Here is a 25062-nt window from a genome sequence, read left to right as displayed (position 1 = left end):
GACAAGGCGCGACTTGCAGCGCGGCGACAGCAGCAGCAGCAACAACCAACTCAAAAGCAACAAGAGCAGAAGCAGCAGCCAAAGGCGAGACAATTGCAGCACAACCGATGCAACCAGGCGACAAATGTGGCGCACTATCGCGATTTCCATAGGAATCATCAACATTTGCATGCATAAAAAAAGCGCAATGCAAGAATTAAGCATACATGTATTTTTTTAAAGAAGGATATACATATGTATATATGTATGTAAAGACAACATCCGTCTGGGTTTATGGTTTAAAGCCTTAAAAAAAGAATCCAAAATATTGTTTATAGGAAAAGACTTAACAAATTAATGAAAAGTGAGCATTAGAAGAGATTGTGATATATTCCTCTTTATTGTACCGTTTTATCAAATAAGAACCTGTTTTAGTAAGAACCACAACTTAATTCAATAATATTCCATCGGGTGACCATTTTGTCGCCTGCACCAGTGGACTAAGAGTACTTTTCAGATGCTTGGGCTTTAGGTTTTTTAGCTTTTTCTCGCTGCCCGACAGCGACTACAGTATATATGTATATATATAATATATATAATATATATATACATATATGTTTGGGGATGGGTATAAAAAGGGAAAAACCACACACTCGACGAAGGAGAGCAGAGGCAAAACAAAATATTGCAGACGCAAAAGCCAGAGAGAGGGAGAGGACTAAAAAATGATTTTGTTGTTCATAAATCAGTTGCAATTAAAATTAACTGGGGAAAGAATGCGAGGCTTATTAGATTTGTGGTCAGCGGCAATTTAACCGCTCGCAGTCGCAGTTGGCGTGGTAGCCGGCACGCGAATGCAATTTTTCGTTATTTTTTTGTACTTTTTTTCGGGGTGGGGCGCGATTTACACTAGTGTTGAAATTGGCATTGCATTCTTGCACATAATTGACACACACTATAGAAAAAAAAATAATAAAAAATATACGTTTCACATTTGTGTTGTTTTTCTACGCACGCGGCGCATTTGTTTAATAACAATCGAAATAATACCCGCTTGTTGTCATTATTTTTAATACGTTCGTTTGTTGTTCTACAAGTGCCGCATTTATTTATTAACACAATCGCGAACGCGTTTGGCGCACGTTACGTATACGCAATGTGGCCGCTGCATCATGCTGATGACGTACGAACATCAGCGTAAGCATCATCGTTAGTCACGTCATTATCTGCACCATCATCGCCGTCGTCGTTGTTCTGATTTGTTGTTGTTTCGGCCAACAAAAACACGCATAATCGCGAAACACGCGCAGCCCACGTTACGTATACGCAACGTTGCCTGTGACAGCATCTTCATTTAATTTTTCCTGCGTTACCCATGAATTCGAGTGCTTCTGAGGCATCGCCGTCGCAGTCTCAGTCTCTCAGTTGCTCAGTCTCGCACTTTCTCAGTTTCTCGGCTCCTCAGTTTCTCAGTTTCTCAGTCTCCGTTGCCGTCGACGTCTAAATGCGAACTAAAAATTCGAGAAACACGGCGGAACAGGCGGCGGCTGTCCGGTGAGGTCCATTCCGTCCGTGTGGCGCAATAAAAAAAGGCACAAGGAGAAGCAAGGAGAACCGTCCGAGGAGCCAAAGAAGAGCCGGCACAAAGCGGACGAAACGCGGCCAAAAAGGCAAACGCCAAATCCTTTCTAGCTCTCTCGCTGGCTTGTTATCGCCGCGTTGGTAACAGAGACGCAGCAGCCGAAGAAAGGCGGGTGTTCAGTTCAGTTCAGTCTAGTTCGGTTCTGGCGGCTTGAGTTGATTTTAAGTCTCTCTCATTCAGCCGCACTCTCTTTCTCTCTCCTTGGCGTACATACAGATGCAGTGTTATTGTGTGTGTGTACAGTGCACTTTAGGGTGAACCTTAGTCGATGGAGATAGCTTTAGGTCATAAACGATGCAGCATAGCATGCATACATATACTTGCATGTAGCACCATTTCCCGAAAGTTCTTTCGTTTTATGTAGAGAGAACTAAGGCAATAATTATATTCAAAAAACTGTCTACATTTTGCTACCTTTAAAGTTGAGCTTTTTAACAGTTTATTTCAATGAATTGCTATGTTACATGAATTGCTATTTTGTACTATCTCCACCGCTTTATGGCCTACAAACACAATTGTGTTGCGACAATTCGGGTCCACCCTAGCGTGCACTGCGTTGCGTGTGTGTGCTTGTCCGCACGGATGAACGAACGTCAAATAGAACATGTGCTAACTGTCAGCACAGCGCAAAGTACAAACACTCACGCGGACACGAATGGCGGGCGGTGATGGTGATGGTGGTGGTGGTGAGAGGGTAAAGGGTCGACGGAGATGGGAGCGGTAATGGAGATGTGAATGGGGATGTGAATGTGTATGTGAATGTGAGTGTGAATGAAAACCCCAACCGCCTGACTTTCCGACCCACTACTGCCAACTGGGCGGGTAGCCTACTTAAAGGATGCAACCGACAAAGGCGACGACAGCGACGCCGTGCACAGTGGATAATTAATGAGTTCGGATGGAGGAGTTCGCCTTGGGCGTGAATCAATGGGGCGGAATAAATGAGTTGGCATTGAGCGATCCTGCGAGCGAGCGAGTGAGTGAGTGCGAAACGAATCAATCTTCTCTACATGATTGGTAACCCCATTTGCAATTTAAAATTTGCTCGAATTACTCCATGAGGAGGGTAATATACAAGAGGGCCAAATCTCAATTTACATCGCATCATAGCGGCTGAATTGAAAAGTATTGTAAAGTAGTAAATAGCAACATAGTGACAACAAGCGATTGCATTCCGATCATATTATTTAAAATCGATAAGCGAGGGTTTTGGCGCCGAAAGGCAAACAGACGGAGAGCACGCCCTGTTCCACCCTTTTTTCATCTCGCGTGAGAGAAAGGCGAAGTAAAAAATATGCTGCCCGCTTTTAGGCGTTTAAGCGCAACTTTTGTAATATGCATTCGGCCCTGCCTATGTGTGTGTGGCATATCTGTGTCTGTGCTAGTCGAAAGGTAAATGACATCAATGGAGGTTGGCTGGCTGGCTCCTCTCAGTCGCTGCGCCTGCAGGCTGGCTTGCTTTTTGCTTGCATTTCGTTTCCGTTTGCTGCTTGCCTGCTTACAGTTTCCGACTGCGGCCAGCACTAACACAGGCGCACAATTGCACCCAAACACAGACACACACACACACACAAACATAGGGAAGAGAGGTCTTTTGGGCGCGCGCCTAAGTGTATGCAGAGAAAAATATGGAGGCATTATTGATAGGCCTCTGACATTCGCTGGACAAAAAGATGAACCACTACCTAAAATTCGTAGATCAACAACGACTGTATATATAAACATTATTATTATACGTAAATGTACTTCTTATAATTTTTTTAATTTTTTTTTTTAGTAAGTGACTTATCCGTACATCATAATATTATATCTTAACATCACAGGGTGGAGAAATATTCCTAAGAATTACCAAACACTTAATCAAAATAAGTGAAGTGAAAACCGTTTAAGTCGTCTCAGAGGTAGAGCGGGGATAAGGCGACTTATTATAATAAAAAATACAATTTTAAAAGCCCACAAAAGAAACATTACACCTTTTTTTCCCCTGTGTAAGCAATACATCTTGTCGCCGACCGCCGAAGGCGAAAAGATGCGCGAAGGATATAAAGCAATGGATTTGCGGAAGGAAGCCAAAGGACATCGCCAATCCGCACTCATCTGTGCGCCTATTTAATAACTAATTTCATCCACAGACTGCTTTCGCAACCCCAACGAAACTTCCTCCTTCGTCAAAAAAAAAAAGCCTCCGAATATCCGAATATTGTTTGCTGCTGCTAACTTTTGCCGGTAAGAACTAGATTTTTCCCCCATTGTTCAGCTTGAATTGAAATCAATGACAATTCTGGAAGCTTCTTGGCTATAACAAATTGAGTTGGGCAACGCAAAGTCTCATCGATTTTTCGACTACAAAGTTGGGGGAATAATTAAAAACAACCAGCAAAAAGTTTCTTAGATGATGAGTATACAGATGAGTATACTTAATCCAAACTATAAATGTAATAATACTGAATTTTCATTACTGATAGGAACCACTGATTTCGAATAAATACATTTTGAACTTCAATCATGTACCTGTTGTTTTTTATACCCGTTACTCGTAAAGCAAAAGGGTATACTATTATAGATTCGTTGAAAAGTATGTAACAGGCAGAAGGAAGCGTTTCCGACTATATAAAGTATATATATTCTTGATCAGGATCAATAGCCGAGTCGATCTAGCCATGACCGTCTGTCCGTATGAACGTCGAGATCTCAGGAACTATAAAAGCTAGAAGATCGAGATTCAGCATACAGATTCTAGAAACACTTTGAAAAATGTGTTGACATTTTTTGACATTTGTATTAGTCTTGTAAATTTCTATCGCTTTGCAAAAAAAATATGTTTGCCATGCCCACTATAACGCCCTAAAACCGCACAAACCTGCCACGCCCACATTTTTGAACTGAGTAACGGGTATCTGATAGTCGCAGCAACTCGACTATAGCATTCTCTCTTGTTTTATCTAGCAACAGCAAACAAAAATATTTCAATTCGAATTATTATTTATACACAAATTATTGCTAAATGACATGAGAGTAAGAAATTAAGAAATTTCGCTTATTTCCAAAAACAATTGTTTGAAACCCTTCCTTTTTGGTTTGTTTTACTCGAACAAACAAAACAGCCCAACGATTCTAAGTTTACTTAGAAATATATAGGATACATACATATGTATAAGATTATAAAACCACTTACCACTGGGATCGTGATGCGGTGGCCCAACTCCTGGGCCCGGCTGCTGGTGCTGATGCTGGTGATGGTGGAGCGGACTGGGGGCGCAGAAGGCGCTCGACCCGCCTCCCAAAGTGGGCGGCGGCATGCCGACACTGGACGGCGGCGGATAGGCGCTGGCTCGATAGGATGGCGGTGGAGAGCCAACATCACAGCGCTCGGGCGGCACGGTCACCGTATTGGGCACGGCCACTGGCACCGGAACAGGTGCACCCGGCGGCGGTCCATAGTGGCCCTGCGGTGGCGGACCGCCATAGTGATGCGGTGGCGGTGGTGGTCCGCCGTGGTATTCGGCCGCCTGCTGGTAGTGATGTGCGTGGGCCGCGTGGGCGGCATACTGGTGCTGGTGGTGCATGTGCAGCACTCCGCCGCCACCTGGCGCCAGCTGGTGGGCGTGGTAGGCGGCGGCGGCCGCGGCAGCTGCTGCAGCAGCTGCGTACGAGGGCGGCGGCGGTCCGTGGTGATCCGGCAGGGCGTGCTCCGTGTGCAGGCCGAGATCGGGGGCGTGATACATGCCGGCGCTGAGGTGCTCGCCGGGCAATAGGACATGCGGCCCCGTCGGCGCTGCATGGACAGGCAGCGGCGGCGAACTGTGGGCTAATGGAGCACAGGGAATATGAGGCATTAGGAGTGGGTACATATAGAGGGAAGGAAGTCTAAGGACATGCAATTGATTGAAATATGTGAAATAATAAATTTATCACAGTTTTGAAGCCACAAAGATTGATATAATTGTGCGACAATGTTTTCTACTTGGAATTGAAGATTACTTGCTCGAAAGATTACTTAAAGTATTCAACGTTAGTTGGACTTACCTTCGCTGAGTCCGGAGCTGGCTCCCGGCGGCAGCATGCTGGAGAGAGCGCTGAGCGGCGTGTAGGACTTGGGCGGCTCCACGGAGCCCGGGCGCAGGACGCGCTCCTCGGTGACGCTCGACTGGACGCGGTACTGCATCTTGCAGTAGGCCTCCTGGGCGGCGCCATTGCTGGCGTTGACGTAGACGCCGGTGATGGTGACGTCCGTGTCCTGGACAATGACGACCGACGAGGAGGTGGGCCGGCTGCAATCCTTCGCGTCCTTGGTGCTGGCCGCCGAGTCGCGGTAGCCAGTGGTGGTAATGGTGGTGTCCGTGTTGGTTTCCTTGGTCTCCTTCGAGTACTTGGAGTCGTTGCTCTCCTCGATGATCGAATGGCTGGACATCTTGCCGACGGTGGAGTCCTTTAGCTCGTTATCCCGCTCACGCCTGCGCTCGCTCTCCCTTTCGCGTTCCCGCTCGCGCAGAGATTCCTTGGACTCTTTGGGCTCCTTTTTGATGTGGATCACCTCGGTTTTGATAGCTGCCGCAGATGTCACCTTGCTGGTGGTGGTTGGCATGGTGTCCAGCTCGTCGTAGCTCTCGAAACTGCTGCAATCGCTGGCCAAATTCTTGTCCAAGTGACGCTCCACCTCGTAGGTGGCCGCCACAATGGCGCTGGCATTCAGGCTGGCCATGCGCTTTCTGGCCAGGATGCCCTTGTAGTCGCCGATCAGCTCCTCGGTGAAGGCCGTCTTGCGCTTCTTGGGCAGCTGCTTGGGTGGCTTCGGCTTCTCCTTCTCCTTTTCCTTCTCCTTGGCCTCCTCATCGTCGCTCTCCTCGACCTGGACCGACTTCTTCTTCCGCTTGGCGTCCGTTTCGCTGGACGCGACCTTCTTGGGCGGCGCCTTCTTGGGCAGCTTCTTCTTCTTGACTGGGGGCAAGGTCTGTTGGAGCTGCAGTTCCTCGGTCTCGCTGTCGCTGTCGAACTCCCAATGCTTGCCCACTCCCCTGCCTCCGGGCACGTAGCGCAATTCCCTGCGTGGCTCCGCCTCCTTGGGTGGAGCAATCGGCGCGGCTGGAGGTGCAGCCGATGTGTGCGGCGGACTCACGGATCCCTTGTCCCTGTCCGTGTCCCCGTGACGCGGCGAGTCCTTGTGGTTGTCGTCGTCACTCCCGTCCAGCGTGCGAATGCGTGGCGGCTGCTGCGTCGCCTTGGACAGGCCCAGCTCATGGGCCGTCCGGGATTCGTTCTCGTACAGACACTGCACCTTGGCCAGCGCGTTGAGCGACGCCATCCGGTGTCGCTTGGGCCCACTGTAGGCACTCAGCTTTCGCTCGTCCTCGGAGGAGCTGCTCTCTGCGGAGCTGCCGCTGGGAGGAGGCTCCTTCGCTGCGGCGGCCTTTCCCTTGCCCACCGTCTTCTTCTTGCGCCCCGCACTGGAGGGCATTGGAGTGGCTATCTTCCGCTTGGCTTGCTTTTTAACCGACGTAATGGAGGTGGTGCTGGTGGTGCTAGTACTGGTGGTGTGCTTTGCTGCTGGTTCGGACTGCTGTGCGTTGCTTAAAGGATCTACGTCTTTTTCTTTTTCCTTCTCCTTCTCCTTGGACTTCACCTTCACCTCCTTTTCGGACGGTGGCTTCTCCTCCTTCTTGACCAGTGGCTGCTCCTCCTCATCCTGAACCTGAACCTTTGTTTTCTCAGCCTGCCGCTCGAACAGCTTTAATGGCTTATTATCCTCATCTGAGAACTCGCGCAGCTCCTTGAGCGACGGCAGCACCATCTTGATCGGCTCCTCGTCTTCCGATCCCGACTTGAAGTCGTATATGTCCTTGGCTCCGCTCCATGAGGCAGCCGGTGCCTTCTGGTTCAGCGCCTGTTGCATGCGACCCTTCGATCCCGCCGATGTCTTCGTGTACTTCACCTTCGGTCGCTGTTTGGGTGCTCCCCCTGGTGGTGGCGGCGGTGGTGCGGGTTGCCCCGCTGCAATGGCAGTGGATGAGGGAGTCGAGGTGGGTGTAGGCGTGGGCGTGAGCGTCGGCGTGGGAGTTCTTGTCCGTGTGGCCGTGGGCGTTGGCGTTAGCGTGGGCGTGGCTGTGGGTGTCGGTGTCGCCGTGGGCGTGGCCGAAGGCGTCGGCGTCACCGTGGGCGTACTGACAATCTCCTCCAGTTCCATTTGCACAGATTCCGTATTTGAGTCGGGCAAACGGGCAGTGCTCTTCACCAAGTTGGCTTCCTTTTTCGGTTTGCCCATTTTGGCCAGCTTGGATAGCTCCTTTTTTGGCATCTGCTCTGAATGGGCTGATTTCTTGCCAGGATTCTTTGTCGATGTATGCTTGGAAGTGGAAGCGGAGCTGGGTGCTGACGTAGCTGCGGAAGTTGTCGTTAAAACTGTCGCCTGTACTAATGATGACTCCACCTTGGCCTTCTTGGCCTGCTGCACCGTCTTCTTGGGCACCTTTGAGGCAGGAGACTCCTCTGGAGCGGGAGGCGGCGTGATCTGCTGCTCCGCCTTCGGTTTCTCCTTATCGAGTACCTTTTCTGCCGGCTTCTCCGCAACTTTTTCTCTAACTGGCTCCGGTGAGGGACGCACTCGCTTTACAGGCGGCATCTTGCCGGGATTCAGGCTGGAAATCACCTTGACCGCCGCTGCGCGCGACTTGGTCTTGACATTCTCCGAAATGGAGGACTTCAGCACGCCGTCGTTGAGCCGCTCTTCGCCGCTAGGCAGCAGGTTGTCGAAGCCGTGGATCTTGATATCCAGGCTCTTAAGCATCTTGTTAATGGCCCGCGCCTTGCCATCCTCGTGTCGTTCCTCCGGCGACAATTTAAGGCTGTTGGAAGCAGATGCAGATGCAGATGCGGACGGGGCGGTTGTCGAGGATGTGGATGATGTCGTGGTGGAGGTCGTTTGTTTTCCGCCTCCATTTCCAGCACCACCCTCAGTGGTGGCTGTGGACACGCCCGATGATCCCGTTGGATCCTTGGCCGGCTTCTTGGCCGCCGAATCTGTTTTGCTGGCTGACTTCTTGTCATCCGCCTCGTCGCCGCCGCCACCGGAGGCCTTCGTCTGTTTCCCGGGCCGCTTCTTGCCCTGCGTCGAGGACGCCGTCGCTGCTGCGGCAGCTGCTGCTGCCGCCGCTGCCGCAGTCGCCGTCGAACGCTGGACACGCTCGGCGGCATTGGAGCGCTTCTTCGAGACCATTTCGTGGGGCTGTGCGGGAAAGAGGAGCGGTAAACGAGGGAGGTTAATAAATGAAGTATTTCGAGAAGAGACCAAGAAACAAGGGCCTGCCTCCTACACATTCACTTTCGTTTGCCCCCCCCCCCCCCATCCTTTCTGCTCCGTGGTACATTTCAGTTCGGTTCCTTGTAATTCAGCTGAAGTGGCCGCACGTGACAAACAATGGGAACGCCAGCTACGAAATGAAAATGGAGGCGGAGTGCCAGAGAATGCATCTCAACTCGAAACTGTCGGTTGGAACATGGAGTATTTAGAGTACCCATCACTTGCTGTTCTTATTTTCAAATAAAAGAATGAATTGTTTTATATCGATTTGGATTTATTTACTCGACTTAAAGATAATCGGCTGGACCTAGAAGGTTTTAACTGAAATGCAGAACAATTTAGATTTGACCTTTACTAACCTTCAAACTACTAACCTATATATTGTACATATGTAAACGCATTTACAATGTTTGAAAAGCTTTCGATACGCAATTATGCGACATATAATATATATAATATAATATAAAAATATAATATAAAAATATAATATAAAAATATAATATAAAAATATAATATATATAATATAATAATATATATATATAATCATAATTACAAAAATTACTATGCACATCATATTGCACATCGCGAAATTCTATTATTTAATCAATTGTTTTGAAGGAGTAATAAGTATGCAATTACAAAAAGTATTTATTTCAAATTGTTTTATTTTACAGGACTCATAAAAAACTCACTAAACTCATTAAAATGCATTCTCCAATTTAAATGTTTGCTATTTCTTAAAATTTGCTTTATCTTAAAATATAAATAAATAAATTCGATGCAAAGCTAAACCAAATTATATTCTTAAGGACTTAAAAGAATGACATACTAGAAATATTCATTGAAAAATTCGTAACGGATAAAAGGAAAGTTAAACATTTTTCATTGTTCCGAAGCGTGGAATTATTTAAAAAACTCGTACCTATGAAAACATTTTAAAAGATCTGTATTCAGAAAATCACACAAAAGATATTAGCTGGTAGCGGGTTAATTGAATTCGGAATTATATTATCACTATAAGCGAGTGATTACTGTATTCCCACCCACTAAGCCCAGTCTTCCTCCCTCTTCCTCTTCCTTTTCCCTTTTCGGTCGCTCTTATTGTTACGTTTGATGGGGGGGGGGGAGATGCCACCGTTAGAAAGCCAAAGTCACTCACCTCTCGCTCGCACCTTCAGTGGCGCTCGCTTGCCGTCCCGCTCGCTCTCACTGCGCTGTGGCCGTTGGTCCGCTGCAGCTAGTGCAACAGCAACAACAACTACAACAACTGCAACTGCTCTGGGAGCCGCAACAACAACAACAACAGCAGCAAGCACGAGGAGAATGGCCAGCGGAGGGCACGAAAATCCGTAGGCCGCCCATCTGCCGACCTTTAATGACGTTTCGCGATGCTTCCTAAGCCGTTTGTTGTTCTCCTACTTTCGGGCGGGCGCACTTTTATTTATGTTTTTATTTATTTGTGGGTGCTGCTCCACTTTGTGGTGAGATTTATTGTTTTTGCCGATCGCGTTTCACTTCAAACTTGTGCGGCGCCTATTTGCATAGAAGTGTGCGTGTGTGAGTGGGTGGCGGGAGGGGCGGGAAAAAACATAAACATAAACATTTTATACACATTTCGTCACAAATAAAGAGGCGCACACACACATACACATGCACTCACGGTGTATCAACAAAAAAAAGCCTCTCTCTCGCTCGCTCCCTCTCACTCTCACTCCCTCTCTTTTACTCTGGCGCTCCCACACAAAACACACTACACAGGCAAAACGGCCAAGCCAGGTGGATTTCTCCGAATTTTCATAGATGCTTTTCGGGCTTTCGCAAGTTATGTTACATGCTTGTTTTAAGATAGGTTACGAGAAAACGAGGAAAAACACTTTTACGAATCCTCCCCCTCTCACGTACACACACAAATGCACCTTACACCCAACAAATACATACGCACGCACACGCACACGTCGAGCGTTTGGCATACGAAAACATGATGCAAACTTTTCCTATTGGAAACCAATTGTGTTTTCCATCTGAATCGGATGGCACCGTGGGCCGAAATATTTACTATTCGCACATAAAAATCGCATCGTACAGGGCTCACTCAATAAACAAATCACAGGAAAAAAAATAAATAACCCAATGCACATTAGAGGTGGAACTAGGACCTATTTCCATGCGATACTATCGATAGATACGTATCAAGTTTTGTTGGTGCTGTGTGTAACGGGCAAGGAGAGCGGATGGCAACTCTTGTCGCGGCGCGTATCTCCGATAGAAGAAAAGGTGGCAGCACAGAATTTATGGGCGCACTGGGTTAGCAGAGGAGCAAGTACTTGCTAAGCGTGAGTGTTTGGCATCCCAGATGTGGAACTTAGTTCCACAAAGTAAAGTAAGTAAATAAGTAAAGGTGGCAACTAATGTCGTAAACAATATTACCGCTTGGGAATCGATTCTTTTCGATTCTAAAAAAGATCGATTAAGTCGAAAAAAACGGCCTTAAATCAATTAATCAGCTTAAAAATTAAGAGGCAGCTCTTATGCTTAGAATTTTTGTTATCTAAAAAAATGCAATGTTAATATATTTTGTAAGATCAATATGTTTTCATAGATTATTTATAATCCACTGGTACGTAGGGGGCAGTACAAATGTGATTAATTTAATTGAGGAATATTACTTTAAGATTAGATTTGTCACCTTATAAAGATAGATAGACATAGCATCGATTTCCTAGTAATGTTATCGATTTCTTCGCCCATCTGAAAATATCGATTAGATCGATTTTGAAATCGAATTGCTCACAGCTCTACTGACAACACCAAAGTGGCTGATTTAAACCATCTGATATTTACTATTTATCCGCAATCCTGACAGAACCATGAACGATCTGAACCTGCGCGTGGCCGCCTTGAAGGTGTGTGCTCACCCCAAGAGATTTGCCGAGCTGCGCGACGCCCTTGTGCCACTGCCCAACACGTGGATTGCCGGTGGGTTGTGGTGGGTCACTTAGTGACCACCAGTAAGCTATGTATAAACATGCATGCTGAGGCTCCAATCGCTTCTCCATTTTCCAGCGCCACATGACTTTGTGCTCCAGTTCGCGGCGGCCAAGAGCAGTGCGGAGCAGGTGCAGGTGGTCAAGGATGTCTTTTACGGGGAGCAGGCGCAAGATCATGAAGATGTAGCCCACTTCCTGGCGGATCTCCTGCTGGCCAGTCCCCTGAAGCACGCCGTGCGCAACCAGCTGACCAAGTACGGTGAGCCCACGGCGACTCAAGCCACACGATCCAACTGGATGTCCTATAGCCGATGATCAATCCCATTTAGACTCTTCTCGGACAATGCGCTGGCCAAACAGAATGCGTCGCCACATCGCAGGCACTCGAAGGAGCACCTGCTGGAGGCTCTGCAGCAGTCGCTCGGCGAAATGGCCAACAGTCTCGCAGTGATCACGCCGCCTGTCAGCCACGAGCGCACCAACGATGTCTTCGTGTCCGCCAACGCCTGCCTGCAGAACTTTCCCTTTGGACGGGAGGCCCTGGGCAAACAGGTGCATCGCTTTGCGCCGCTGCTAACTACCGCCTTGGAGCGCTACTGGGCGGACATTTGGTGCGTCAATCTAATGTATATGATAGCTGCGCACAATGCTGACTCCACAATTACCTTGCTTTAAGACAGTGACCCTACGCTGGAACTCTCGCCAACGCGTCGCAACGAGCTCTACTTGTACGTGCAGAATGCGCTGCGGTTCTTGGTTAGTCTGCTGGCCGAGTGGAGCGACAAGTTGCGCCTGTTCGAGGATCAGCGGTTTCCGGGCACGTCGAATGCGGTGGCCCAAAAGGTGGCTCGCTACTACGACACTCCGTGGGACGTACGCTCCATTGCCGCCCTGCTGATCGGTCACCTGGCTCGGTTTTCCGGAACATTCAAGGCGTATGTCGAAGACTGCTCGAGGCCAAAGGCAGAGCAGGATGTTCCCATACAGATGGCCGCCCTGCTCGTCCTGCGGCCCGTCGATTATACAGAAAACGCTACACTAGCACTGGCTATTCTGAAGAGGATCGTGGCCGTCAGCGAGCTGAAAAGCACCGTGACCAATCTGCTTGTCTTCCTTTCCAAGCATCTGTTCATTTACTCCAAATCGCTGGGCGAGATGCACGCCCATCTTCCTGACGACCAGAAGTTGCTATACCAACGGATCTTGGCACAGCTGCAGGTGTTCGCCCTGCAGAATATCTCCAGTGACACGGACTCCGTGCGCCACATGAGCAGCGCCCTGCTGCACCAGGTGCTGCAGCACGCCCAGGCCGCCGGCCAGGAGGAGCTCTTCCAAGTCGTCTATCGCCAGTTTGAAGATCGTGCTGCATACCTAAATGCCAGTTGCATGGCACTGGAGCAGCTGGTTGCGGTGGCCGGAGTCAGCAAGTCCATCGAGAACTGTCCTTCGCTGTTCGGAGTCATATTCCCGCGCCATCTGGGCTGTGAGGATTGTGTGGATGCCCTGTTCAAAGGCAAGTATCCTTCATTGAATGCAGCCTCGAATCGTGTACTTATTCCTTTTGTTATTATACTTATTAGCCATGATGGTATCGGCCCACAAGACGGAACCCTTCGCCGAGTGGCAGAGCCGGTGGTTCGGTCTGCTTTTGGCGGCAATCCGCGTGCCGGAGAAGCGCCGCCAGGTCATTGAGGAGCTGATCGCACAGGCCGTACAGCTGGAGCCAACGAGACTGGCGCAAGTGCTCCTGCCAGACGACCGGCTGCCGCTTAGCTGCAAGCTGGCGGCGATTCTGGGCGTGAGGCAACTCAGCGCCAGGCGGCAGAATCTGTTGCGTGGCATGAAAGAGGAGGTGGAACAGGCCCTCATCGGACTGGACGACCACACGCGCCTACTGGCGCTGCGATTTCTGGTGGAGACGCCGCGTCCCAGCGAACTTTTAAATGCCGACCAAATGGGCGCCATTGAACTTTACGTGCGGCACAATGCCAACAATCCTAGCGCCCATCTGCGGCAGCTAGGCTACGGTCTGCTGCAGAAGGCCCTCAAGAGAGTCCATTTCGGCCTGGTCGAGTACCGGAAGAGCCGCACGCCGGCGTCGCAGGAGGTGCTCCAGTTCCTAATACGGCTTATCCGCACTCTCGCGCAGAATCTGTTTCCCACGGCGAACTACGGACGACGCTGGCTTTCGCTGCGCTTGCTGCGCGATTGCCTGGAGTTAAGCGAGATGGTGGGCATAACGTTCAGCGAGTTGGGAATAGAGCTGCCCACAGAGGCACTGATGGCCTGCTTGGGCGACAGCTACGAGCACAACAAAGTGCTGGCCGCTCAGCTGCTGGAGCGATTTCAATCCCATTCCCTCTTCAAGCCGGATGAGATGATCGAGCTGCTGCTCTCCCTCAGGCCATCGGACTCCGCCACCGGAGCCTTCCAGCTGCAGGTCTATTGCAAAGCCAGTCGAGTGCAAAGCGAGATGCCCACGCCAACGCACGGTGGCACAATCCACGAGCCGCTTACCTTCAGGGCATTGCAGTGGTGCCTGCAGCACTTGAGGGAGGGCCTGCGTCTCGCCCAGCTTGATCTTGGCGAGGCGGCCAAGCTGAACCCTTTGTACGGCCTGCTTTTTGCCAGCCGGCATCTGCTGCAGCAACTCAAACTCAAGGAACTGGCGAAAGAGCCTCAGTGGAGGCAGTACATAGACGAGCTAGTGACCATGTGCCTGGCAGTCAGCAGCGTAGTGCTGCCTGTGGTCAGCAGCGCTTCCCCCGAAGGCCACCTGCCCGAAACCTGCGACCAGGAGACGGATCAGCCGCTGACCAACGTGCTCGACCGTCAGTTGAGCCGCGAGGAACTGCTGCAGGTGCGCACGACGCCCCAGATGATACTGCTGTGCGCTTGGCGCAGCAGCAAGGAGGTGTGCCTCATCCTGGGCGAGCTTGTCCAGCGCGCACCACTGGAGGAGGAGGAGGATGAGGAGCAGCAGCAGCAGCAGGGCGACTTCCTGCTCAGCCGTGCTCAGCTGGAGGCCATCGGGGAGCATTTCCTGCAACTGCTGGCCGAGACGAAGCATCGCGGCGCCTTCGAGCAGGCCTACGTGGGATTCACGATGCTGTGCCGCCGCTTCTGGCACAGCGAGTCGGTGCGTCTCAACCAGCTGCCCGGCCAGTGGGTCGACGAGGCCATGGCGATGGTCAGCGGCCAGGAGGAGTGGGCAGGCAAGGGTGCCCGCCTGTGCGCTACGCGCCGCAGTGCCGGAATGCCCTTCATGCTGCAGGCGCTGGTCGGCACGGAGCTCAAGCTGGGCACCCATGCCACTCTCTATCGCTGCATGAACCGCCTGCTCGAGGTGTGTGAGCGCCGGACAGGTGGAGCCGCTGGTATCACCGCCCGCAGCCACGCCCTCAACATCATGCGCGCCCTCTTCCGCAGCAGCGAACTGGCCGAGCTGGTCACCGAGTTCATGGCCCGCGGCATTCAGTGCGCCCTCGACGGACTGCTGCTCGCGGAGGAGTGGGCGGAGCGCAATAGCGCCACTCTGCTGCTGGCCGCCCTCATCGTTCGCGTCTTTGGCGTGGAGCGTGCCCGCCTGGAGACCGGTGAGCTGCACGTGCGCAACCGCATGACGGGACGCATCTTCTTTACGCGCTATCCGCAGCTCTTCGACTACTTCCACGCCGCCCTGCAGCGCGAGTCGGAGCAGATGGACGCCGGCGGCGGGGGCAGCGAGAACGCGAGCGGGAAGCGGCGGCAGGCGGTCCAGCTGGAGGCCATGCTGCTGATGCTCAGCCGGCTGTATCCGTCCTCGCTGGAGGGCGCGGAGTCAACCTTAAATGTAGGTGGATCGGGCACATTCCTTCTTGCTGTTCTTGCTATTACAAATATGATTTATTAATTTCCCACAGCTCAGCGAGTTTGTGCCCTTCCTGATAAGGATCTGCCACTCCCACGATCTGATGACACGTGAAATGGCTGCCCTGGTGGTGGCCAACTTTGTCACCCAGGAACAAGCGCTGGCCGAGATCAGGCGCATCGTCGTGGAACTTAAGGCACTGCAGCTACGGCTAAAGGTGAGTTTGCATCCTGCTATTACTCGGAATCCTCTCAAGAACTTCAGCTCTTCTTCCCGCAGAACACCGAGGCAGCTAACACCAAGCTAAACACCAATGTCCTGCACGGCCAGTTGCTTCTGCTGCTGCATCTACACCGCTTGGTTCGCTGGACACGTCCTTCGTTGACCAGAATGCAGCTACACACCCTCGCCGAACTGGCAGCTCCGCTCCTACAGCACGACGCGTGTGCATTCAGTGCGCTGGTGGCGGTGATGGTGGCTGCCATGGAGGATGCCGTGGAGCCCGGCTTGCTGGATTTCCAGCTGCTGGAGCAGATTGGCGTCGTTTATCTGCTGAATCATAAGGAGGTCCAAAGCCGTTGCCAGCAGCTGGGTATCTCCAACCGTTTCTATCAGATCTTTGGCCTCCATCTGCACCGTCTACGCGGCATTTCCCAGGGAATAGTGCTGCACATCGTCGAGGATCTGGCCGAAACCATCTGGGCTCTGGACGAGCTGAAAGTGGAGCTGTGGCTGTACATTCTTCTACAGAGATCCCTAAGCGAGCAGAATTCGCTGGTCAGTGAGCAGGATATCGAGCACTTTGAGTTTTCACGCGACATTCGCCGATATTTCGAGACCCTTAGTCGTGAGCAGCGGGAGGAGGTGGGCCAGGAACTGTATGAATCGCCGGCTGTTCGCTCGAGCGTTCTGCACATGATGCACATGATCAAAAGCTCAAAGAACAGCTGTTGGAGCCTTCAGCTGGCCGGTCGCCTGGCCGCCTTGCAAACCCTGCTTCGAGATCCGGGACTGGAACTGAATCAGTTAGTCCAGCGCTGCTCAGAGGAGCACTCCACCCACCAGGAGGCGGGCTTGCTGCTCGGCCTGCGTAGGCTGATCGGCGAAAGCAAGATGCTGGAGCGAAAGCACTGGCTGCCCATGCTGAACTACGCGCAGCGACTTGTGCATCCTGGCCAACCGGTCTATCTTCGCCATCAGGCTGCCGAGCTGTGCGATTCGCTGGCTCGCAATCACCTGCGTGATCAACTGGTTGCAGGTACCACAGATGTGGACATTGGGTTGGTCGGACGCTTTAGTGGACTGGTGCTGCTGCTGCTGCACGACGACGCGGAGTGGGTGCGTCATCGGGCTGTCCAGCTGGTGTGCGGCGCTGGACTGCGGACGAGGAGTGGGGCTGGACAGGAGCAAGAGCAGTCTGCCATGGCGCCACTCATCCTGCCCAGTGCCTTGATACCACCATTCTTGGACACCATGATCGGTAAGCTGACCTTCGATGACTTCAACATGGTACAGCGCCTGGTTGACATCATCGCTGAGCCCTTCACTACCGCCGATGCAATGGAGCTGTTCGACAAGCAGGAGAACAACCATTACTGCGAAAGGAACCACGTTTTAACCGAGCTATGGGACGCTCGTGGACGAGCAGATCCACGTGCAAGAACACCAACAATACCGACGGGGTATCAAATATTTAAGTGACGATCGCACATTTAAAACATATGTATTAAATGTACAAAAGTTTTTAAATCAGCAAAATGTTTTACTTTTCTATTGGCTATGTGATAGTCGATCGTTTTCTATTCTATGATATTAAGAACTCTACATGCGCACAGATGCAAACATTCTTGAGTATCTGATAGTCTATCATTTTCTATTATATTTGAAGTTAAGTGGATGTGTAAACTGGCTACAATTGATGTTGTATTTATGGGTTTACTTAAGATCTCTCCATGCGCACAGCTACAAACTGCCTGTGGCTGCATTAATGGGTAACTGATAGTCGAGCAAATTGTGCATTCTATTGCCATATTTTGTGAGTGAGTGCCGAATTAGAGGGAGACAGACTACAATGTCATTGCGTTTGCAAATGAAAAAGCAACCACCAATCGTTTTAGAAAATTAACATTTTTTTATTGATATATAAAACTAAACATATCGCTTGGCCACCGCCTACGAATCGAAGCTGGAATTGACATCGTTGGCAGTGATGGGGGCGAACTGGACGAGCGCCTTAATGCGTCGCAGCAGCGAGCCATTGAAGCCTTTGCACTTAATCGAGTAATCCTCGCTGGCGTTGATTAGCTGCGTGCAGAATGTCTCGTTGAATGTGGAGATGAGCAGCTGCTTGAGCTGCACGATCTCTTCCTGCGAGGCGTTCAGCACGGACATGTCATTGTCGTCGTCCATGTTGCTCTCGTTGATGGCGTTCCTGTTTTCGTTGGCGTAGTCGATGGTGTTGCGCAGATAGAAGTCCAGATGGATCCACAGCAGATACAGATTCTGCTCGGCAATGAAGACGGCCTGCCTCAGTTCGCTGCGCTTCTCGTTGTATCGCTGGCTCAGTTCTATGTAGCTTTGTTTACCTGGTTGATTGGTACAAATGGATCAGCCAAATGTGGAATGCATCAATGCTAAATGCTAAATGCCAAAATCAAGGAGAACTTACCGTTGGGCCCAAAGCTGATGTTGGGCAGGGAGGCGCGTTGCTGGAGGAGATTGTCGGCGATCGACTTCTGCGAAAGGTAGTAGCCGATGGAGCCCTTCAGCTGATTGAGGATGGTGTGCATGATGGTCGTCAGCTTTTTGCTGGACATTTTGCCAGTGCTTCAAGGAGAATTAAATCGATGCTATTAATAATCGATGGCTATACAATTAAATATAATGGGCGATGGACTTACAGCAGCGTTACATCATTGATCACGGTGGTCAGCAAGTATTTGGAGGTCATGCTGTCCTTCGAATGGCTGGTGACCACGTTGCGGCAGTAGAGCGACACGTTGGCTGCTATATCCAGAAAATACTTGACACGTAGCCTCTTCGAGTCATCGGTGGGGTTGGTCTGCTGCTCCTCATCCTGCTGCAGCATGCGACGAATGGTGGGCTCGCTTACGCAAAAGCGTCCGAACACCACGATCATCAGCTGCTGCACGCGGCCCAGGCGATTTCGCAAATCCAGCTGCACGCTATCCTCCAGCGCGGTCAACTCGTGCGTGGAGGCGCGGGCAAACAGATTGCTAATGACCGCCACCTGCTGCAGGTGGCCGAGGTCCATATACGGCGTGGCCGAGCGCAACATGGCCTCGACCATGTCGATGTGGGCGAACAGAAAGTTAAGCACCTGCACGGCGGCGGAGTTGTTGCGCGGACCCAGCGAGTTGACAATGGCATCGCAGAGGCTCAGCGCCGGCAGGAGGATCGACCGGAAGCGGTCATCGATGGACGGGAGGAAGGTCTGCGGCTCGTTACGATTCAGTTCGCTGGACTTCAGGTCGGGCTGCTGGTCATAGACCTTCATATTCGAAAGCACGCCCAGCGCCTGCTCGGTGAGGAGGAGCCGGGCTCCCACATTGCTGTTCGCCATGCGCGTGAGGAAGGCCATGCGCGACTCGTAGACGTAGAGCGGCCTCAGGTGATCCGGCACGGGCTGCAGAATCCCGCAAAGCGCCGTACTGGACTGATCAAGGCTTTCCAGTATGTGCTTGAGGTAGCCACGCGATGCCACAAAGTCGCATAGCGTGCTCACCGCCTGCAGCTCGGAGATCATGTCCAGGCAGGCCAGCGCCAGCATGCGGCACACATCGTGGCCGGTCACCGCATCGTGGCAGATGGTGTCGATCAGCTTCTCGCCGAACGTGCCAATCACTTCCGCCGCCATGGCCTTCAGCCGCAGGCGATCGTCGCGCCGCTGCTCCTTGTTGTACGTGCGTGCACTCTCCTGGCGCGAAATCAATCTGCAATGAAATAGAATGAAAGCTACAACTGCCTGCTACTGCTGTTGAGAAGGATACACTTACGTCTCCTGGTACTCCAGATGCTCGTCGGTGCGCAGTCGCTTCGCGATCCGCAGGCAATTCAGCAGCGAACTGTACAGATTGATGCGCAGCTTCTGCGACTTCACCTCACTGATCATGATCCACTGGACGAGGTTCTTGAGAATGAATCGCAGATTGCTGCTGTTGCCACCGGAACCGATATCCCGTCCACCTCCACTGCCGCCATCCGAACCAGTTCCGATTGCCCTCTGGCCCAGACACAATGCGTTCACCTGCGAATCGTTGCCGATGGCGTTGCCATTGCCATTGCTGAGCGAATCCTCGGCGGCCAGATCCTCGGGGCTCTGGTCCTCGGCCTGGTAGCAGCAGTAGCGCAAATTGGCAAGCAGCAGCAGCACCGTCTCGCTCACCTGTACGGATATCTCGATGATGGGCTGTATGGGCTGCACCTTGATGAGTACCTTCTCGACGATATCGATGATGTGCTGGCGACGCTGCGTCGCCGGAAGCACGGCATCGGGCATGTTGCTAAAGAGCACCTGCACCAGTTGACCCCATGCTGCCATGAAGGCCAGCGTGGCGCAGCGCTGTGTCCGCACGCGATTTATGTTGACGGCGTGATTGAGCAGCAGCATGATTTCCGTGGAAATGGCCTTCCGCTGGCCGCTGGCAATGATGCTCTGCACCATGTACAGCTCGTCGGTGAGAATGTAGTACAGTTTGCGCACGTTGATCAAGTTGGCCCTGGAATTGGCGCCAGCTTCGGCGGATGCCTCGCAGTCGCGCAGCAGTTGAGTGATCAGATGCCCGTCGAAGAACTCCAGCTGCGGCTGGCTCAACGTGCCCGCCTCCAGGACGAGAATATCTAGCAGTCGGGTGACATGCAGTCCCTGCGATGTCTCCTGCAGCAGCGATGGCTTAAGTGATTTGACCCCAGTGTTTGGAGCTCCGAGAGACGCCGAACCAGCCCCATGTGCCACGGCACTTATCGATCCACCGGCCGGTAGCACATCCATGGCGAGGAAAGACGACGACGGCTGTGAAATCAGGCTGTGGCCCAATTCCATCGACAGGCCATGGGATGAACGCTCCATTCCGTTTCCAATTAGCAAAATGTCGCACATCTGGTTGAAGCGCGTCATCTGGCCATGTTTGGCCGCCAGTTTGACATCGATAGAGACGCAGTTGAGCAGGTGGCCCATGGCGTGCAGCACATGATCCTCGCGATGCTGCCGGAAGGGCAGCGAGCGTAGGTGACGCAGCAGGAAGTCGCTGCACGTTAGCCGGAAGTAGCGCAGTATCGTCTCCGCGGTGCGGCGATTGGCGCAGAGTCCATGGAACAGATGGTAAATGCGCTCCACGATTCTCGCCGTGTGCTCGCAGTACTTATCGCTGTGACGCTGTTTCTGCAATATCAGAGATTGATTTGATTGTTAAAAGTTGGTAAGTTAGTTAGTTAGTTAGTTAGTTAGAATAGATAGTAATGGCCAATGGCTTTCAACTCACATCCATGTACTTTTCCAGCAACAGCACTACGGAGTTCACGCACGAGCTTTGCATCTCGATGGCCAGGTGCTGCCGTCCGTTGGCCATAAATTCGCGCAGCACATCCACGCCGAGCAGGAAGTACACAAAGTTGGGCAACTGCTGGCTAAGATTCATCTCGAACAGCTTGATAATGGCCTCTTTCAGTTGCAGCTCAATGCTAGCCGGTTTGCTCTCCAGCGCGCCATCCCCCGCCTGCAGCTCCAGTTGCGATTCAATAGTTGAATATTCGCGTTCCCCGCTCATCTCTCGCTCATTGTCCAGATCATCGCCGAATCCCAGATACGGAACGTGATTGTTGAGGGCCAGTTGGTCCAACAAATCGTCGTCGTGCTTGCCCACGCACACCTCCATTTCCAGGCACTCGACGAAACCCTGACGAATCTCGAGCTTCTCATTGCTGCCCTGACCGTACATGCTGAGAATCTGGGTGGAGACATTCGGCAGCTGGGTGACCGAAGCCAGAATCTTAATGGCGGCCAGGGCGTGCCGCGGCAGCCAGCTATTATAGGTTACATACTTAATGATATTCAGCACGTGATCGGGCTTGCGACTGCGTGGATTCAGATCCAGGAGCATGCGATTCAGGCCCGACAGCAAAATGGGGCAATTGGCCGCCGAGTGGGCCTCAAAGAAGGCGTTCTGTTTCGCCAATGCGGCTTCCAGGATCAGCAGTGCGTACAATGAGCACTCCTCGAGTAGCTTCTTGCCCTGAAAGCGATTGTAGTTGTCCAGCCGCTCACGCACCTCCTCCACAATGCACAGCAGCAGCTGCAACATTTCGGACTTCAGCTGCAGCTGCATCATAACGTGAAAGCCCGGATAGGGAGGTTCATCGACTGTCTCCAGAAAATCCATTGCGGACGGCCGATAGGTGGCCAGTAGGTAGTAGAGCAGTTTCAGGCACTGGGCGCCAACTTGCCACTTCTCGGAGGGAACCTTGTACGCGCGATTGTAAAACTTGAGCAACACCGAATTTATCATGGACTTTAGATAGCCTTCGTAGGCCGGTGTCCGTTGCCCGGCGCCCAAACTCTTCGGCAGATTGGTGGTCATCAGTGTGTAGAGCAATTGGAGGATGCCGCGCGTCAGGTTATACTGCTCCGAACGGCTCTCGATTTGTTCCATCTCCTCCAACAAACTGCACTGGGCATAGCTTCTAGACACGGGCACAGTGGGTATAATCTGCGAGGCCTCCAGGTGGAACCAGATGACGCGCGCCGTCTCCTTCGATTTGGCCAGGGCAGCCAGCGTGTGCAGAATCTCCGCCTTCAAAAAAAGCGGCGTGGCGCACGCAACCAGGCCCAGGAGCACCTGCGGCGTCTGCCAATTGGGATGGTCACAGATCATGATGCGCGAGACCTCGTCGTGTTCCGCCACCGCCTGTATGATGCCCATTACGGCCACCAGATGCTCCGCCTCTCGCTGCGTAATGGCCTTTGGTGTCGATCGGGTGCGGTAAATGGTCTCGCCGCTCATGCCGATGTTGGTGTTAAAGTCGTTGCGCATCGAACTAGAAGATAGTGATCTTCAGAGAGATCTTCAATACCAGATTTGAGTCACACTTACGTATAGTAGTTGCCCAGGGTGGTGAAGAAGTGATCCCAGCTAACCGCATACTTGCCGCCGGTGGCCATCTGGGGCACCCTAAGCATGTTGAAGGCGCATCGAGCCGAGAAATCGGTCCGTGTAAGTCCGGATATCATCTTGAGGTAGGCCTTGAACAGCGTCTGTGGCAGCAGGTCGCTGGCCAAGCTAATGAACTTGAACAGCGACACCGAGCGCGAGGTGTTCTTGAATGCCGTAGAGCCGTTGGGATCGCCGGGGCCCCAGTACTCGTTGCACAGCCTGATGGTGACGCGCGGATCGCCGTGCATCTTGGCCACGCACAGCATGAGCAGCTCAAAGTTGGAGTCCAAGTTGGGCGGCGGTTCCAGACCCTCGTTTAGGAAGCTGATGATCGTGTGTGACGACTCGTCTGCTCGGCCGCGCAGCTCCGACACCTTGGAGTTCATGAAGTCGATGAAGTCCGTGATGAGCAGATGGACGCGGCGGTAGAAGAACTGCGTGCTGTCAGCACAAATGATGATTAGCTTGCGAATCGGCAATTGACACTTCAGTTGTCAGTACTCACCTATAGACCAGATCCTTCTCGAGCAGCAAGCTGTGGAAGAAGACGAATACCTGCGCTCCCAGTGCCTCGTCGATGAGCATCTCATCGCGATTGATGATCGAGATGGCGGTGGCCTGAAGCTGCAAAGGTGCATGCCGCAGGCTGGCCAGCGTTAGTCCGAAGCTGTAGGCAATGATGGCATTCAGGCGCGGTGCTTGCCAGCTGCTCTGCGCGTACAGCTCCTCCAGGAAGCACTCGGCGAACTCGCGATCGCTGAAGATCGGAAGTCGGGTTGTGTGCTCATTGGGTTCCTCGGTGACCAGCAGCATGGAGGTATCGTACGCATACAGCAGAGCCATCAGCATGATCAGGGTCACGTCGTCCATGTTGCCGCCCGCGTCGTGGTTCTTTCGGTTGGCCAATTGGTGCATCAGCCGAATGGCAATGTGTCGCGGCAGGCCGCGTTGTGCCGACCAATTGAACAGGGCCATTGCCAATGCCTGTTGAATGTCCTCGTATAGGCCGAGCACCTGGTTCTGATGCTTCTTGGAGCCAAACGCGCGGTTTGTGGTCAGCATAGCGCACTGCGAACGTTGGACAACAAATGAATAACAATTTGCGAAGGAAGATATGCAATTTCAGAGAATTTCAGAAACAGGCGCATACAAACCCACCTCCTTGTCGACATCCATCTCCTCGAGCAGCTGCAGCAGGCGTCCCAGTATCCCAGAGCCGTCGACAAGGCTCTCGGCATAGTTAGTGACCAGACCGGTGATCTGCGTGCGTAGAACGATAATCAGGGTCAGTGAATCTCTCTTTCAGCGGCACTGCGATGCCTGCGATGTCGAAATCTCGAAACTTACCTCCTTGGGCAGTTCGGTGTTCCACGAGACGCCGCTAACCACCTGGAACATGTCGCGAAGCGTGCAGCTGATGGCCTTTCGTCCATCGTAGTAGAGCAGCACCGCGACAAGGCCTCTGGACAGGCCGGGATGATGCTTCTGCTGGCGCTGTGCGGTGCACAGCAGCTCCACGGCGAAACCCTCGTCCAGATCGAACATGTCGGACAGAATGACCGCCTCGTCGGCCAGGTCCTGTGACATCTTTGTCTTTCGCGAATGCCCCTGCATCGGGACGCCTTCGTTGAGGGCATTTCGTAGGAGATTGCGGCTCTTCTCGCTTCTCGGCTGCCGACATTTTCAATAATGGATTATCAATAATTAGTTAAATCTACGGATCTGCAAGCGCTTGTTTTGCTATACCCACCGGATTGCGCAGCAAGTTGCTGAAGTTGTGCTTGTACTTCTTGAGGCACTGCTCCAGATCCGAGGTGAAGCCACTGCGATTGGACACCGCGGTCTGAAAAGTGTTGTACAAATGCTTGTACGGCGTCCACATGTCCTCGATTACAGCTGTGGACGCATGGGTGGCATTAGTGATTTGGCGACCCACGCACATCTGCTCGTTGGCCAGGCACTCACCATCCATTTCACTTGGTTTTGCGGTTCGCTCAGTTCACGCAGTTCTTGCTGATTCGCAGTTATTGACTATAAAACGCGGCAAGATTGCTTCGCTTTGCGACAAGGCGCCGGTTACCAGGGCTGGGTGCTGCAAATACTGGAAAACACAGATGTTCACCACCGTACGAACTCACCAC

The 25062-nt window shown here is 52.1% G+C and overlaps 3 protein-coding genes across 8 annotated transcripts in view, besides 1 other annotated feature; 1 reads left to right on the top strand and 2 right to left on the bottom strand.

Annotated features, from left to right (window-relative positions):
* Hers (Histone gene-specific Epigenetic Repressor in late S phase) overlaps positions 1 to 11095 on the bottom strand; it is a 41963-nt gene extending 30868 nt beyond the window's left edge. The window contains exons 1-4 of one of the 4 annotated variants that reach the window (NM_001272807.1): positions 10999 to 11095; positions 10075 to 10448; positions 5648 to 8840; positions 4797 to 5429 (exon numbers count right to left, since the gene is read on the bottom strand). In NM_001272807.1, coding sequence (NP_001259736.1) covers positions 4797 to 5429; positions 5648 to 8831 — 3817 coding nt within the window. In that variant the 5' untranslated portion in view covers positions 8832 to 8840; positions 10075 to 10448; positions 10999 to 11095. Of the gene's footprint in view, positions 1 to 1352; positions 1493 to 4796; positions 5430 to 5647; positions 8841 to 10074; positions 10449 to 10853 lie in introns of those variants that run through there. The other 3 variants (NM_134516.3, NM_001258842.1, NM_001258843.1) reach the window with 3 other exon arrangements.
* Positions 4172 to 4559: a mobile genetic element.
* A 621-nt stretch (positions 11096 to 11716) lies between the features above and the next one.
* Positions 11717 to 17498, top strand: THADA. 2 transcript variants are annotated; one of them, NM_134517.3, is made up of 7 exons: positions 11717 to 11891; positions 11979 to 12156; positions 12232 to 12513; positions 12583 to 13415; positions 13483 to 15734; positions 15805 to 15969; positions 16032 to 17498. In NM_134517.3, exons 1-7 carry the CDS (start codon positions 11783 to 11785, stop codon positions 17451 to 17453), a joined length of 5241 nt encoding a protein of 1746 aa, NP_608361.3. In that variant the 5' UTR covers positions 11717 to 11782; the 3' UTR covers positions 17454 to 17498. The 2 variants fall into 2 exon arrangements, with proteins under 2 accessions (NP_608361.3, NP_001245770.1); NM_001258841.1 differs by having other exon boundaries at positions 11979 to 12161; positions 12579 to 13415.
* Positions 17499 to 17861: 363 nt separating this feature from the next.
* Nup205 (Nucleoporin 205kD) lies at positions 17862 to 25027 on the bottom strand. 2 transcript variants are annotated; one of them, NM_134518.4, is made up of 11 exons: positions 24887 to 25027; positions 24672 to 24817; positions 24269 to 24592; positions 24080 to 24181; positions 23427 to 23989; positions 22862 to 23362; positions 21254 to 22805; positions 19769 to 21153; positions 18653 to 19705; positions 18421 to 18578; positions 17862 to 18337 (listed from the first exon to the last, which is right to left on the bottom strand). In NM_134518.4, the coding sequence occupies exons 1-11, from the start codon at positions 24891 to 24893 to the stop codon at positions 17925 to 17927; spliced, it is 6204 nt and encodes a 2067-aa protein (NP_608362.2). In that variant the 5' UTR covers positions 24894 to 25027; the 3' UTR covers positions 17862 to 17924. The 2 variants fall into 2 exon arrangements, with proteins under 2 accessions (NP_608362.2, NP_728308.1); NM_167687.3 differs by having other exon boundaries at positions 24672 to 25027.
* Between the last annotated feature and the right edge of the window lie 35 nt (positions 25028 to 25062).

Source organism: Drosophila melanogaster, chromosome X (genome assembly GCF_000001215.4).
Source record: "Drosophila melanogaster chromosome X".
In the NCBI taxonomy this organism is placed as follows: Eukaryota; Metazoa; Arthropoda; class Insecta; order Diptera; family Drosophilidae; genus Drosophila; species Drosophila melanogaster.
Note: the sequence above shows the minus strand (reverse complement) of the source record. Positions and strands in the feature narration are given on the sequence as shown.